General features: G+C 42.6%; 1 protein-coding gene across 1 annotated transcript in view; it reads left to right on the top strand.

Moving 5' to 3' along the window:
- Positions 1–16,274, top strand: part of RBL2 (RB transcriptional corepressor like 2) — a 172,251-nt gene that overhangs the window by 43,807 nt on the left and 112,170 nt on the right. The window contains exon 4 of the mRNA XM_082270915.1: positions 5,587–5,651. Within this exon, the coding sequence (XP_082127041.1) occupies positions 5,587–5,651 (65 nt within the window). The remainder of the gene's footprint in view (positions 1–5,586; positions 5,652–16,274) is intronic.

Raw genomic sequence — 16,274 nt, 5'->3', positions numbered from 1 at the left:
ATCACTTGGGCTTCTTATACACTGCTGCCTGAAAACACTCAGTTTTCAGGCATGCAACAATTTTTTATTTTTTTTTCTGATCTAAAATTCAGCACATTGTTTTCATTGTGTCTGTGCACACAGGCATGTAAACAAGTGCTGTGTATTAAACAGTACAACAAAAAAAACACATAAAAAGATCATTCATGCATTGTGGGTCAGTATTTTTGAGTCCTAATGCGTGAATGCGCACACGCAAATGCGCCTAACATAAACGCCTGAAATTACATCCAGAAATTATGATGTTAAAACATCAGTGGCGTGTGCAAGAGACATTAAAATGGTAACCAGCATTTTTTTTTATATTTCTTTAAAGTTATGCTGTGTGAATGTCTGTGTTCAGGGTCAATCATCAGCAGGTAATTGCTGGAAGAGTGATTACATGTGATCTGCAGCGAAGAGCTGCAGGCGCTATCAGCCTCCCATTGCTCTCAATGGGGCCTCCTGCCCCCAGCCAGTCACAGGGAACTCCCGTTGGGTCTCCCGCAGATAATCACAAGCAGCCCCATTCTCAAGTGTAAATGGAGCCTTTGGCTTCAGTTCAGTTCATATTTCTGATTGCCATGCTCTGCTCTTTAGTATTTGATTTGTATTAGATGGCTTTAACAGTTCAAACTCTAGTAATGGCAGAAGAGACTGTGGGCAGTGATGGAGAAGAGCACTTAGTGTAACTTACATGTTACACTTACAGTCCCCCAAATGCTGCTAGGAGTCATGATGTGGAGTTTGCCTTTAAACTTTCCCCTTGTTGACAATGATCTATATATAGTTACATAGTTACATCGTTAGTCAGGTTGAAAAAAGTCCATCCGGTTCAACCAAAAGTTCAACCAAAAAAAAAAAAAAAAACAGTATTGAAAACTCAACCATACAATCCCATATATGCAATCCTATACCCGCTGTTGATCCAGAGGAAGGCATGATCCAATTTGCTACAGCAGGGGGAAAAAATTCCTTCCTGATGCCCCGAGAGGCAATCGGATATTCCCTGGATCAACTTTACCTAAAAAAAAAGTTAGTACCCATTTATATTAATATATGTACACCTAGGAGAATCCAGGCCTTTTTTAAAGCAATCTAGTGAGCTAGCCAGAACCACCTCTGGAGGGTGTCTATTCCACATTTTCACAGCTCTTACAGTGAAGAAACCTTTCTGTATTTGGAGACGAAATCTGTTTTCCTCTAGACGTAAAGAGTGCCCCCTTGTCCTCCGTGTTGACCTTAAAGTGAATAACTCAACACCAAGTTCACCATATGGACCCCTTATGTATTTATACATTTTGATCATATCCCCCCTTAATCTCCTCTTCTCAAGAGAGAATAAATTCAGTTCCTCTATTCTTTTCTCATACCTGAGCTCCTCCATGCCTCTTATCAGTTTGGTTGCTCTTCTCTGCACTTTCTCCAGTTCCCCGATATCCTTTTTAAGAACTGGTGCCCAAAACTGAACTGCATATTCCAGATGAGGTCTTACTAATGATTTGTACGGGGGCAAAATTATATCTCGCTCTCTGGAGTCCATGCCTCTGTTAATACAAGAAACAACTTTGCTTGCTTTAGAAACAGCAGCTTAGCATTGCATGCTATTATTAAGCTTAAGATCTATCAGAACACCCAGATCCTTCTCTGATATGGAGTCCCCCAGTTCTACTCCACCTAGTATGTATGATGCATGCATATTCTTAGCCCCAAAGTGCATAACTTTGCATTTATCAACATTAAACCTCATTTGCCACATAGTTGCCCAATGAAACAGTGCATTGAGATCAGCTTGTAAGTTGGAGACATCCCAGACCCTATATCATTTATAAAGATATTAAAAAGTAAAGGTCCCAACACTGAACCTTGGGGTACACCACTGATAACCTTAGACCATTCAGAGTAAGAATCATTAACCACTACTCTCTGAATTCTATCTTTTAGCCAATTTTCTATCCAATTACAAACCGATCTTTCCAAGCTCGTAGACTTTACCTTACACATTACAACATATGGTGGGTTCTAATTTTTTGTGTCTGGAAACATTGTTACAGATTCACCAAATTAAATACAATGAGAATTCTTTGATTTATTGCAATGTTTAATACAATAATTGAAGTCATAAAAACCTATTATTTTATGTTGGTAAACCTAATAAGTAATAAAAAAGACACCAAGCTAAAATAGACTTTGCTTGATTTTTACATAATTATCAGTTTAAATAATTTCCAGGATCTGAATCAATTACTTTACACGCAGGGGGGGGGGGGGGGGGGGGTAAAGTAATCTTGAAGGCTTTTTATTACATTACACTGAATAACTGAGCCAGGCTGGAATTAGGGTTCATCTATGATACATAAAGAAACCCCTTACTAAAGAGTAGTGAGATTTTCCTGCCCCTACCAACATGCATCAGTGCTGAGAAGTATCTGCTTACTTTTCTATACATTGATGCCTTTTTAGTATTGTCAGAGTGGAAGTTCTGCACAATCCTTTGTCAAAGCATGCAAACTTTAGGCCCCATTCACAATTGGCCAATACAAAATTGCATGGTAATTCTAAATAGCACCCCAAACACAGTGCGATATTGCCACGCAAAAGAATCGCACTGCAATTGCGGCAGAACGTGATTTTAAATATTGCGCTGTTTGTTGCCCAAACAAGAATAGGAGCTTCTTTTGAATGACAAACATGCATAGGGTAGCCCATTGAAGAGAATGGGCTGCACTATGCGTGACACAGAATCACATGAAAATTACACACACAAAATCGCAAGCAGGAGTGCGAGTTCCCGCTATGCACATTGTAAATGGAGCCTTATTTTTTTTTATTTCCTACAGAAAATCTTAATTAATATTTTAGGTTTAGAGATAAACCAATGTTACTATGGCTGATCCAGTGAGGCTGTGCAAACAGATGACGTACAAAGTTCAGGAACCCATAGCAGCCACATTTAAGTTTACTCTTGTCCAGTTAGTGAAGGAGTACCTCTGACTGAGTTATTTTAATACTTTCCGTTGAGAACTATTGCAGCTGTTTTCAAACTCTTTAGTATCCCAGCATTTAGATTCTTACATGATTGCCTGGTATACTGTGCACCTAACAGTAAGTCACCGGTTTTGCAGTACTGAATGTATCCTGTTCTTTGGATGAGGGAAGGCTTCCTGCTTGGTTGAGGCATCCCAGGAATGAAGACAGTTTTTTTATGCTTATTAAAGTTTTGCAAAACCCAACAGAACCCACTCAGGGCCCGGCTCGGCCAACACCACACAGAGGGACCGAGCTGAAAAACCAATACATAAGAAACATATGCAAAAACTGTTTGTGTGTGCGTGTGTGGCTCATGCTATAGCCAGGGTATATACCCATAAGAGCATCTCGCTGCAAGACACTAGGGACAATAAAGGTTTCAGCAACCCCCCAGATGCAAAAGACAACAAGTTCAAAACAAGAAAAAGCAGAAACTCAGAGAGCATCCAACGTCGTAGTTGTTGAATCATTATGTAGCCATTTTGACCATACTTTGTTGAATTTTTTTGGACATCCTCGATTACAGTAGGTGTCTTTGTATAAATGAAGGGTGGCATTGACCAGTTGCTTCCAGAATGCCACCGTGGGCGGGGCAGGCTTTTTCCAGGCAAGGGTGATGGATTTCTGGGCATAAAATAAGCAGTCCCAGCATAGTCTGTTCTGCTACCGTTGAAGCCAACTCTTCCACAAGGCCCAGGAGGCAGACTCGTGGGGATGAAGGAACAACTAAGCCAGAGACTAAATCAATGACTTCAAGGACCGGCTCCCAAAATTGCACGATGGCTGGGCAGGACTAGGGATGCACCGATCCGATATTCGGATCGGATATCGGCACCGATATGGCCATTTTAGATGGATCGGGGGATCGGTAACATTGACCGATCCACTGGCCGATCTGTTTTTTTTTTAGTTGGTAACGGTTTAGCCATCCCTTACTAAGTACAGTAGTGGTATGGGATGGGAGCTGCTACTTTCTGTATAGGTCCGGCTCACAGGCGGAGTGATATCAGATGCACTCTGCCTGTGAATGGAGGAGCCATACACATGAAGCAGTGGCTTTGCTCTGTACTGCAGCTGCATGCTTTGTGTGTAGCTCCGGATCGGTTGCGGTATCGGTATCAGCGATTTCACAACGCCAGATATCGGTATCGGGTCCAAAAAAGACGGATCGGTGCATCCCTAGGCAGGACCAAAATATATATTTGAAATTTCCAGGAGAATGGGGGCGACGCCAACAGCACTGGGAAATACTCGGATCCATTTTGTGTATCTGGTAAGGGGTGAAGTACGCACTGTGGACTATCCTAAATTGAAAAAGCCTATCATGAAGAGCGACCACGTGCTTAAAGGGAAAGTCCCAAAATCCCAACCAGTCATCGCCATCCAGATCTGGAATGTCAGCAGGCCACTTCTGCCATGGAGGACATATCAGTAAGAGTAATCATACATAAATGGTTATACAGTGCAGAGGTAGGCTTGCTCTAGATCCAAAGGGGAAAGAGTTAGGGATTGGGAATGGGGGAATTTTCTACCAAAGGTGAGGTAACTGCCAGTATCGAAATTAATAGGTAGTTGGAACATTGTAATTAGTGCTGATGGTGTAAAATGGAAGGAGCTGGCCTTGACTCAACTCTATGGGAAATCAATTTGATCTTATATTTGGTCCATGCATGGGGATAAGGTTGTGTGTATAAATCAGGATGATTAGGGTTAAGCCACAGAGGGGTATGCGGAGATGCTGCATGTGATGAATTAGATTCAAAACTTAATCCCACCTTCCAGGCTTTAAGAGTAGTGACCATGAGTGGGGTCAGGTTGTACGGGGCTTTATGGCCCCTGAAGACACAGTTTGAATGCTAACAAATGCTGTAGCCTTGATTTATTGCAATTCCTCATAACTAAACACTGAGCTTCCTTTTTTTATAAACCAATAATCTCTATACAACCTCTCTAACCCCAAACTCCTCAGAGGTCCTAATGCCTCGTTGACACCTGCATGTTTAGGAACTTAGCAAGTCATTCTGGAACAAGAATGTTGCATATCACTGATACTGAGAATTTAGAACTTTTGTATAAATGAATTGACATGTCTTAGCTTGACAATACTGCACATATAGAAGTTGGTTTACCAAAGGCATATATAGGCTGTTCACTTTGAAAGGGAATTTTTACTTTTCAAGGGATTTTTCGCTTAGCTTAGTGATTGTGGTAAAAATTATCTTGGCAACCCAGTGCAAAAAGGATTACAAAAAAAAAAAAAAAAAAGTTTTTTTTTTGCTTGTATATGATTGAATGATGGAAGTTAGCAGAGCTTCACCTTATTTACTAAGATAAGCGACGGTTTCCTCGCAAGGTGAACAGCCTATTTGCCTTCAGTAAATAACCTCATATTATACTGACAGTAGAAAACCTCTTCTATGTATCTCCTATCATCTACCAGCATTTAATCAGTTATGGGCTGTGATACTGGTTTGGTTCCTCCAGATTCTTTTCAGCTGTCACTGTCATTAATTGATATCTGTCTGCTTTTATTTCCAGACGCCAGCCCTGTACAGTCTCTGAAGTGTTTCACTTTTGCTGGGTGCTGTTCATCAATGCAAAAGGTACAGTGAATAATCTTATGTATGTTCTTCCTTAAAGCAAGCTAATAGTCGAATTGGGCCCCTCCAGACTTTCTAAACAAAGAGTTGGTTGTTCAATGTTCTTAAAGAGGAAGTAAAGTCCCCCAAAAAAAATGAGAAAAAAAAATGAGAAATAAAAAGCCCTGTAAAGGCAAAGGCATAATGAGCTGGTATGCATCGCATACTAGCTCATTATGAAGTACTTACCTTAAAACAAAGCCCCCGCCGTGCCGCCTGCTCAGCGACAGGACGGCCGACATGTCCGGCCGTCCTGCTTCCGGGTTTGCATCCTCCGGCCATCTGATTGGCCTGGAGGCGCGATTACATCACTCCCGCGTCTGTGCGCGGGAGCGCCGTTCACGGCACTGAGCTCTGAAGGAATGGCACGGGTGGCCATTCCTTCAGAGCGCATGCGCCGATGACGTCATCGGCAGTATGCACTCTAAATATCTCCTAAACGCAGCATGTTTACGAGATATTTATAGCGAAAATGTGCTGCGCTAGAAAATAGTGAATAATAAAATCACCAAAAAATACAAAAATTATATAATACAGAAAATATATATATCACTCTGTATGTGTGTCGGGATAAGGTAACCTGAAATTAATCAGTATTCCTTAAAAATGTGAATTTCACCAATGTATATCAATAATCACATAAATCATAAATCATCCAGTGTAAAATATAATAGAGTGAAAAAATTAGGATAATAATTAAATTAAATCCCAATAAAGTCCATGCAAAAATTAGGAGAAAATCCAAGAAGGTGTGCCACAAGATCCCAAAGAGTGCATCCACGCAATTCCTTGTAAGAATATAATAGACACCAACGTGTAAATCACCCAGGGAAAATCAGATGGCTGCTTACCAGAACGGGTAGGTCTCTCAAGCTAATGAGTAGACCACAGAAAGCTTAAGTGTAATGCCAAGGATGGCCACAGGATGTCTCCTTTAAATTCTCAATGGCGATGTCCACATAGTGGGAAACAAATTATGACAGGGACATAGTGTAACTCCGTATACAAGGCATTTATTAAAAAGTAAAAAGCAGATAAAACCACTCACATTTGCGATGTGAATTCAAGGCATCTAAAGGTTACAGGTACGCTGGAAACGAACGAACATCTCCCTCGCTGTTAGTATCTAGGTAGCCGGCTTGTTGGGGGCGTGGTCTCGTCACGTCCTGAGACGTGACGAGACCACGCCCCCAACAAGCCGGCTACCTAGATACTAACAGCGAGGGAGATGTTCGTTCGTTTCCAGCGTACCTGTAACCTTTAGATGCCTTGAATTCACATCGCAAATGTGAGTGGTTTTATCTGCTTTTTACTTTTTAATAAATGCCTTGTATACGGAGTTACACTATGTCCCTGTCATAATTTGTTTCCCACTATGTGGACATCGCCATTGAGAATTTAAAGGAGACATCCTGTGGCCATCCTTGGCATTACACTTAAGCTTTCTGTGGTCTACTCATTAGCTTGAGAGACCTACCCGTTCTGGTAAGCAGCCATCTGATTTTCCCTGGGTGATTTACACGTTGGTGTCTATTATATTCTTACAAGGAATTGCGTGGATGCACTCTTTGGGATCTTGTGGCACACCTTCTTGGATTTTCTCCTAATTTTTGCATGGACTTTATTGGGATTTAATTTAATTATTATCCTAATTTTTTCACTCTATTATATTTTACACTGGATGATTTATGATTTATGTGATTATTGATATACATTGGTGAAATTCACATTTTTAAGGAATACTGATTAATTTCAGGTTACCTTATCCCGACACACATACAGAGTGATATATATATTTTCTGTATTATATAATTTTTGTATTTTTTGGTGATTTTATTATTCACTATTTTCTAGCGCAGCACATTTTCGTTTAATTTCCACTATGGGTTTTTTCTGTGATTCCTTTGTGCAGCAGCTCACCCTACAATACTAATTTTTTATATAATTATATTAGCGCAGAAATATCCACTTTTATAGAGATATTTATAGCACCTATAGGTAAGCCTTAATATAGGCTTACCTATAGGTAAACGTTTGTGAGGTGGGTTTACAACCTCTTTAAGACATTATGGGGCTAGACTGCTGCCAGTGGAAGTGAAAAATGCCCCTCTATCAGTGGGAATAAACATGCTTCACACCCAGTGGTCAGTGGGAATGAAAAATGACCTTGGGGCCTGTGGTCAGTGAGGGTAGGAATAATGCCCAAATGTTGGTGTATGTGGAAGTAATAGTTCTCCATTGTTGGCGTCAGTGGGAGAATCTATGCCCTGTTGTTTGTGTTAGTTTGAGGAATAGTACCCTATCTTTTGTGACAGAGGAAGGAGCAGTACACTGTCATTGGTATCATCCGGAAAAATAATGCCAACTTCCTGGGTATCAGTGATAGGAATGATGCCCCATTGTTGATATCAGTAGGAGGAATAGTGCCCCGTATTTTAATAGTTCTCAATCGGTGTCAGTGGGAATAACTGTGCTCCATCAATGGTGTCAGTGGGAGGAAATGTGCCCTAGTGTTGGTGTCATTGGGAATAACTGTGCTCCATCAATGGTGTTAGTAGGAGGAAATGTGCCCTAGTGTTGGTGTCAGTGGGAATAACTATGCTCCGTAAATGGTGTTAGTGGGAGGAAATGTGCCCTAGTGTTGGTGTCAGTGGGAGGAAATGTGCCCTAGTGTTGGTGTCAGTGGGAATAACTGTGCTCCATCAATGGTGTTAGTGGGAGGAAATGTGTCCTAGTGTTGGTGTCAGTGGGAATAACTGTGCTCCATCAATGGTGTTAGTGGGAGGAAATGTGCCCTAGTGTTGGTGTCAGTGGGAGGAAATGTACCCTAGTGTTGGTGTCAGTGGGAATAACTGTGCTCCATCAATGGTGTTAGTGGGAGGAAATGTGTCCTAGTGTTGGTGTCAGTGGGAATAACTGTGCTCCATCAATGGTGTTAGTGGGAGGAAATGTGCCCTAGTGTTGGTGTCAGTGGGAATAACTATGCTCCATAAATGGTGTCAGTGGGAGGAAATGTGCCCTAGTGTTGGTGTCAGTGGGAATAACTGCTTCAACAAGTGTCAGTGGGATAAAATGTGCCCCATTTTTGGTGTCAGTGTAAGGAATTGTGCCCCAATGGCCAGTTAAATGCAAGCACTGGGTGGCAGTTTAGGGACCACTGGTCAAACTGAAGAATGGGGTAGTGAACAAACACGTAGCAGTCGTGTGAAACATGTCTACTGTCCTACCCTGCTGTACCTTGTACCACTTACTGTATGTGAATAAAGGAACTTTACTGCATTGACTTCCGTGGTGGTGTGCGACCATTTTCTTATTTCATGCTTCTCCTGGTGGCGAGCCGAGGTTCAGCACCCACCTTGAATTGTGGACTTTGACTAGTCTGAGCGGTGTTATCTCTCTTCATTGAAGAATGGGGTTTACTTGTAATCTGGCTACAGTTGCACTCATACCGTTTTTTTTATCAGCAAGTACGAGTAACGATACTTTCGGTAAAGTACTTGCCGACACCGAGTACAAATACATTGAGGTGCGATTTGTGTCAATACAAAACAAATTGGCGCAAATCGCATTGCAAAGAATCGTATGCGATTTGACCAGGAATGCAGTGCGATTCCTTTCTGAATATGGATGGAATTTCCCCCACCGCCCACGCTTGCATGTGTAGAAAGGGATTAAAGCGCCATCTAGTGGGCAGTATAAAAAATATTAGAACTCGCAGAACATATCTGGTAGCAAATTAGGGCCCGCTGCAGATGCTTACAGGGCCGGAGGAAAAATTTTGGGACCCCCGTGGGTATAAAATTATGTCAGCTTGGGAGCGGACAGCCTCTACATCTCCTCCAGCCCTGTGAGCACCTCCAGTGACCCAGATTTGCTACAGATAATTACTGTGAGTTCTAACATTTATTAAAATGCGCACTAGATGGGGCTTTAATCCCTTTCTATAAACACACAGGAGCAGTGGGGGAAATCGCACTGCATTCCTGTTCAAATCGCATGCGATTCTTTGCAGTACAATTTCTGAAAATTCATTTTGTATTGATCCAGATTGCACCGCAAAGTATCAGTTTCGGTATTGGGTGCATTTGGGCAAGTACCAATACTGGCTCAAATGCTTGGTGTATCGGCGCATCCCTAATCCTGGGGCTTTCCAGCCCCTTCATTTACTTGTATGGTCTTGCAGCTTTGGAAGAAGAAATGTAAATAGTGCATGTTCAGAAGTAATCAAAAACCAATCAAATAAACAGAGACCCTAGAACTAGATAAAATATATAATGTGTAGGACAGACAAAATACTTAAAGGGCTAGCGTGTCTTCTTTTGTAATAAGGGTCATTCCATAAATATATATCAAGAATCCAAATAAGTGTAAACCATTATGACACTTGTGTAATAAATCGTGAGCAAATCTCAGAAGGAACAAAGAGCAAATCACATAATGTGTTAAACAACCATTTATGGTGGCGATACACCTGCCGAAAAATCGTTCGAAAATCTGTCATTTGGTCCGATCGTCCGTTTTTCTTCCAGTTAATGGGCACAAATAGAAAATCGTTTTCAACTTTTCAGAGCCGAAAAAAATTGAAGGAACAGTTTTGAAAATCTGCCGGCCGAACAATAAACGAACGATAAATTGAAAGGTTAATGTGTTTCTCGGCCGACCTGTTTGCACTAGGCATATGTGACAAACTGAATTCATTTATGTCCATTGAACGATTTATTGTTAGAAATTCGGTCATTACATGATGGCACGATCGCCTGCTCTCACGGCCGATTTTTCGTTTTTCGAAAATGAGTTTGCCCGATATTTCGGCTAGTGTATGGCCAGCATTAGTCCTCATGTAGACTGCTGCTGATAGATGGAAGTTTAGGAGCAGTTGGGCATTTTTTTTCAGCAGCCCCTGAACTCTCCTCTATGTTATGTTATCTGTCCATGTACACTGAGGCGTTTATAGTCGTTTAGAGGCAGTTGAGTTTAGTAGCGTTTTTTTTTTTTTGAAAGTAAAAAAATGAGTTCAGACGGAAGTTTATTGGCATTTGAAACGCCAAATGCTTGCAACAGCGTGCAAACGCGTCTAAACGCAGTAACTTGCATTTATAAGCGTTTCTTATATAGGTGTTTTCAATGAGGACACATTTCTGACCGTTTTACAATGTAAAAACGCTATTAAACGTGGCATGTAAACGTGGCAAAACGGACGTTTTTAACCATCGATTACTAGCTGTTCCAGCGTTCAGGAAAGGTTTTCAGACGTCCCGTGTAATGAAGCCTAACTGTAAAAAAAATGTCCAGAAAGTGAACTTTCACTCCAGTGCCTGCTTCAATCTGAAACCTCCAGGTCCACACACTCCTTACCAGAAATCTCCTCTAGATTATAGGAGGTGATAAGCACATTTGTGGTAATGGATACAAGCAGCTCCAGCCTTCACAGCCCAGTAATAGTGAACATATCCTCCAAATGATCATAAGCCATCATAAAATAGGAAGACAAGGAAGAGGCCAAATAGTACAGTACCATTAAAAACAAGGGTGGGTTCACACCATAGAAACGCAGTCCACATGTGTTCTAAATGCTTTTCTGCATGCGCGTTTTTGACACTTTTTTTTAGGGTTCCGGTGCGTTTTTGATGTAGTCCAGAGCATTTTTCCCCCACTCTTTTTTCTTAAAGAGGCTATAAACTCACCTTAAAGTCACCCAAAGAGATATTTACATTGCATGCAGCCGATGACGTCACTGGCGCATGCACTCTGAAGGAACGGCCACCCGTGCCGTTCCTTTCAGAGCCCTATGCCGTGATGTAATCGTGCCCCTGGCCAATCAGATGGCCGGAGGACGCGAACGAGGAAGCAGGACGGCCGGACATGTCGGCTGCCCTGTCGCTGAGCGGGCGGCACTGCGGGGGCTGCGGTTTAAGGTAAGTATTTCATAATGAGCTAGTATGAGGTGCATACTAGCTCATTATGCCTTTGTCTTTACAGGTTTTTTTTTTTTTTTTGAGGGTTTACTTCCTCTTTAACCTTAAAGGCCAGTTCACACCACATGCAGTCCATTGTGTTATTTTTCTGCATCAAAAATGCATGGATAGTAGGGTATATGGTTCTAGTTCCAGAAAAAAGAAAATGGAATGTGCTGCATTTTTTTCTTTACTAGACTGTACTAGAATGAGGTATAACGCACCAAAAATGCTATGGAACATACATGTCCTTATTTAAGGTTAAGAAAAAAGGGGAAAAAATGCACTGAACTACGTGAAAAAACGCACCAAAAACGCATAAAAAATGCACTGAACTACATAAAAATACGTGCATGCAGAAAAGCATCCGGACTGCATTTTCTATGCTGTGAACTGACCCTAAATAAGGACATGTGTGTTCCAGTGTGGTTTTTGATACATTTTGGTGCGTTTTACCGCATTCCAGTACAGTCGAGTGCCGAAAAAATGCAGCACGTTCTACTTTTTTTTCCTGGAACTGGAACGCACGGGAACTGACCACACTGCTGTGAACTATGCCATTGTAAACCATATGACCTGCTATCCATGTGTTATTGATGCAGATAAAACACATTGGACTGCATGCGGTGCGAACTGGCCCTTAATTGTTTATGTAGTAAATCAGCTCATAAAAGGAAGTATGAGAGCAGCGTGTAAGCCTGGCTTCCATTTATTGTTTTTTTAATGTAACTTATTTCACCACTTGACCCCCGGAAGGATTTAGCCCCTTTCTGACCAGGGCAGTTTTTTGATATTCAGAACTGGGCTACTTTAACTGGCAATTGCGCAGTTATGCGACGCTGTACGCATGTACAATTTATATCTTTCACACAAATGAAGCTTTCTTTTGGTGGTATTTGATTACCACTGGGTTTTTTTATTTTTTGCTAGATAAATGAAAAAGTCAATAAAAAAAATAAATACATTTCTTCATAAATTTAGGCCAAAATGTATTCTGCGACATGTCTTTGGTAAAAAAGAAAAAAAATCTTGTGTGTAATAATTGGTTTGTGTGAAAGTTATGGTGTCTACAAACTATGGTATATATATTGGAAATTACTCAGCTATAGACGCTATACTGCAATGGCGGTGATCAGCGATTTATATTGGGACTGTGATAGGGTAGCGGACAATAAAGGAGGGGGGGGTTTTTTCTTTTGAATATACTTTAGTAGGTTCTGCCACCGTCCCTATATATATTTGTATTGGGGGTTGCTGGTGCCTCAAACCAAATGGGGTGGGACTTTACAGGCAAGTGAATAGGTATACATAAAGAGTTGAGATATATAAATCAAATGAAAATAAAAAATAAAATTAAAGATGATATTTATTCCGTAAATACTGATTGGATATTACAACAAGCATTCAGTGAAAAATGTGCTTGGGACAGGGGCTCAAGTGTGAGGAAGAAAAAGATGATTCAACCGAATCAGTGACAATGGTGCATTTGGTGACTTTGAACAAGGATTTTTTCTGTTTTCCCATGGATGTTGGAAAGGAAAATGATTCCAGAAAATAATCCTAGATTGCTGACGCGTTTCGGCTCTATCATGGGCCTTTTTCAAAGCGTTCAGTCACTCAGTCTGTAGTCTATGAAAATAATATAAATTGTAAAGGATTATTCAAGAATCCTCTAATTACATCATGTATGATCTCTTGTATATGTTAATAATGCTTATAATTACATACATGGGTGTAGCCATTATTTCTGCGCAGAGGCTCCTGTATCCGTTCACAATCACAGCGGGAATCGTGTACTGCAAAGCCTAGGGTTATATATATGGTGTTTATTGAGTAGCTGGAATTCATAAAGATTGACATAAAAGTATATATGTATTTTCCTTCACTTACAGTTGGGTAGGCTGGTGGGAAGAGCTTCCTCCGGGGTCCTGGGGAGAAATTCCCCTCTTTTTTCACTGGGCTCTTGGTCTATAGTATGATAATAGTTTGTTTTGTAGGTAGTGTTTGATACAGTAAAGGATGGCTTGCGGTATCGTGTGACTAAGGTGTCAGGTTTGTCCCGAGATTGGTGCAAAAATCTCCTTGTGCTTGAAAATTACACCTGGTGCTTTTACATAGATTAAGGTGACTTTCGTTTACCGTGACTATGGTGCCAAGTTTTATTCAAGGGTAAAAAACCTGAAGTCCGTTTGCACTTACGTTTGCTGTTCGGGATTGGATAGAGGTGTTCCTTAAGCTGGCGCAGTGTAGGTCTGTCCTCTCCTCTCTGCCTGAGAGAAGTGAGGATTGCCTCTCGTTCCCCGGCCTTATGAAGCCCCTCGCGCATGCGCACTATGCGCTGCACATAGGCGGACTCCATAGCAGCGTGACGTGGCACCGACATCTGCACCTGCGAGTGTGATTGGACACAACCGATCAGCAGGTTTCAGCTGAAATCATTGGCTGAAACTGCTGTCAAACTTGTGCTGTGCCCAATCACAGCATAGGTCAGCGGGTGCGCGCCCCAAACTAGGAAGGAGGGGTCCAAGGTGTCTCTGTTGCTGTCCCATCCAGAATGAAGACACCCTAAGACATGAAGTGTTTTATTTGCTGGTTCACCAGATATAAACAAATGAAGGGAAAAGCCTAAAATGCAGCAACCATATTAAAGTGATATTAATGGTTTTCTTTAAAAAATAAAAATTCCAAACATGTCATACTTACCTGATCTGAGCAGTGGTTTTGCACAAAGCAGCCCTGATCTCGCTCTTCTGGGGGTCCCCGGCCGGCGCTCCTGGATCACTCCCTCCTGTCGAGTGCCCTCAGAGCAAGCAGAGTGTCCATTCACACACAGGGACGCGGCTCCCCTCCATCATTGGCTCACTGGCTGAGCAAATGGCTCCTGCTGCTATCTCAGCTAATGAGGAGTAAGAGCCCCTGAGGAGCCGAGGCTCTTGTGCACACCGCTGGATTGAGATAGGGCTCAGGTAAGTGTTGGGGGGGGGGGGGCTGCTGCACAGAGAAGGTTTTTTACCTTCATGCTTAGGCTCCATGTACACGGGACGCTGGAAACGGCCGTTTAGGAGCAGTTGGGCGTTTTTTTCAGAAGCCCCTGAACGCAGCTCCATGTTATCTTATCTGTCCATGTACACAGGGTCGTTTACAGTCATTTGCAGGCAGTTGCGTTCAGGGACTTTTTTTAGAATGCAATTATTTGCGTTCGAACGTGTGTTTCCCGGCGTTTCAAACGCAGAAACGTGGCCGAACGTGACTAAACGTGACTGAACGTGATGAACCTACGTTCAGCCACGTTATAAGTTTTTTTCTCTTACGTCCTCCGACAGTCGCCGCCTCTTCATATTCGTCACAATGGGGGTATTAGACTTTGCTCCGTAGGAGTAGCTAGGCAACAGAATATGTCAATATTAAAGCTTTTAACATATCCCACCCCCAGGGGGTGGTCCCCTCAGTCTATACCCTCCTGCTTCCTGTTCCATACCTCAGTTTCAATGTCTAGCTTTCAGGAGTTAGCTGGCTGTTTCTGTGCTGGGGCTTTTGTCTCAGCCTTTATCTTCTTTTTGATTTTATTTGTTCTTCCTGGGTTGTTGCTCCTGTTGAGCAAAGTTTTTTTCATGTTGCCCAGCTGGTTTCCTTCCTTTGGTAAGGTTACTTTCTCTGCTGTGGAGACGGCGTTGCCTTAGGCGCGGCTGCGTTTCCCACCCCTCATGTTTGCACTGCTTTGGGACGTCCCCATTGTGACGAATATGAAGAGGCGGCGACTGTCGGAGGACGTAAGAGAAAACGGAATTTTTGTAAAATCTTACCTGTAAAATTCCTTTCTCTGAGTCCTCCGACAGTCGCCGCACCCGCCCCTCTTTTGGGGTTTGTGTATGTACTCTACTGCTATTCTACTGAAACTGAGGTATGGAACAGGAAGCAGGAGGGTATAGACTGAGGGGACCACCCCCTGGGGGTGGGATATGTTAAAAGCTTTAATAGTGACATATTCTGTTGCCTAGCTACTCCTACGGAGCAAAGTCTAATACCCCCATTGTGACGAATATGAAGAGGCGGCGACTGTCGGAGGACTCAGAGAAAGGAATTTTACAGGTAAGATTTTACAAAAATTCCGTTTTTTCTTCCATTCAAAATCAATGGTTCCCTATGGGATCCTATTGATTTGAATGGAAGTCGCACCGCAAGTCGGATCCGACTTGCGGCGTGACCTGCACTGTGAGAATCTTGAGGGGGAACTCCACGCCAAAAATGGGAAAAAAACTGCGTGGGGGTCCCCCCCCCCAGGTTCCAAACCAGGCCCTTCGGGTCCGGTATGGAATTTGAGGGTAGCCCCACGCCGAAAAAACGGTGTGGGGTCCCCCCCAAAATCCATACCAGACCCTTATCCGAGCATGCAGCCCGGCAGGCCAGGAAAGGGGAGGGGACGAGCGAGCGGCCCCACCCCCCCTGGACCACACCAGGCCACATGCCCTCAACATGGGGGGGGGTGTTGGTGCTTTGGGGCAGGGGGAGCTCTGCACCCCCCACCTCAAAGCACCTTGCCCCCATGTTGATGAGGACAAGGGCCTCATCCCCACAACCCTGGCCGGTGGTTGTGGGGGTCTGCGGGCAGGGGGCTCATCGGAATCTGGAAGCC

This window comes from Pelophylax lessonae (assembly GCF_965119305.1).
Source record: "Pelophylax lessonae genome assembly, chromosome: 10".
Classification (NCBI taxonomy): domain Eukaryota; kingdom Metazoa; phylum Chordata; class Amphibia; order Anura; family Ranidae; genus Pelophylax; species Pelophylax lessonae.
Note: the sequence above shows the minus strand (reverse complement) of the source record. Positions and strands in the feature narration are given on the sequence as shown.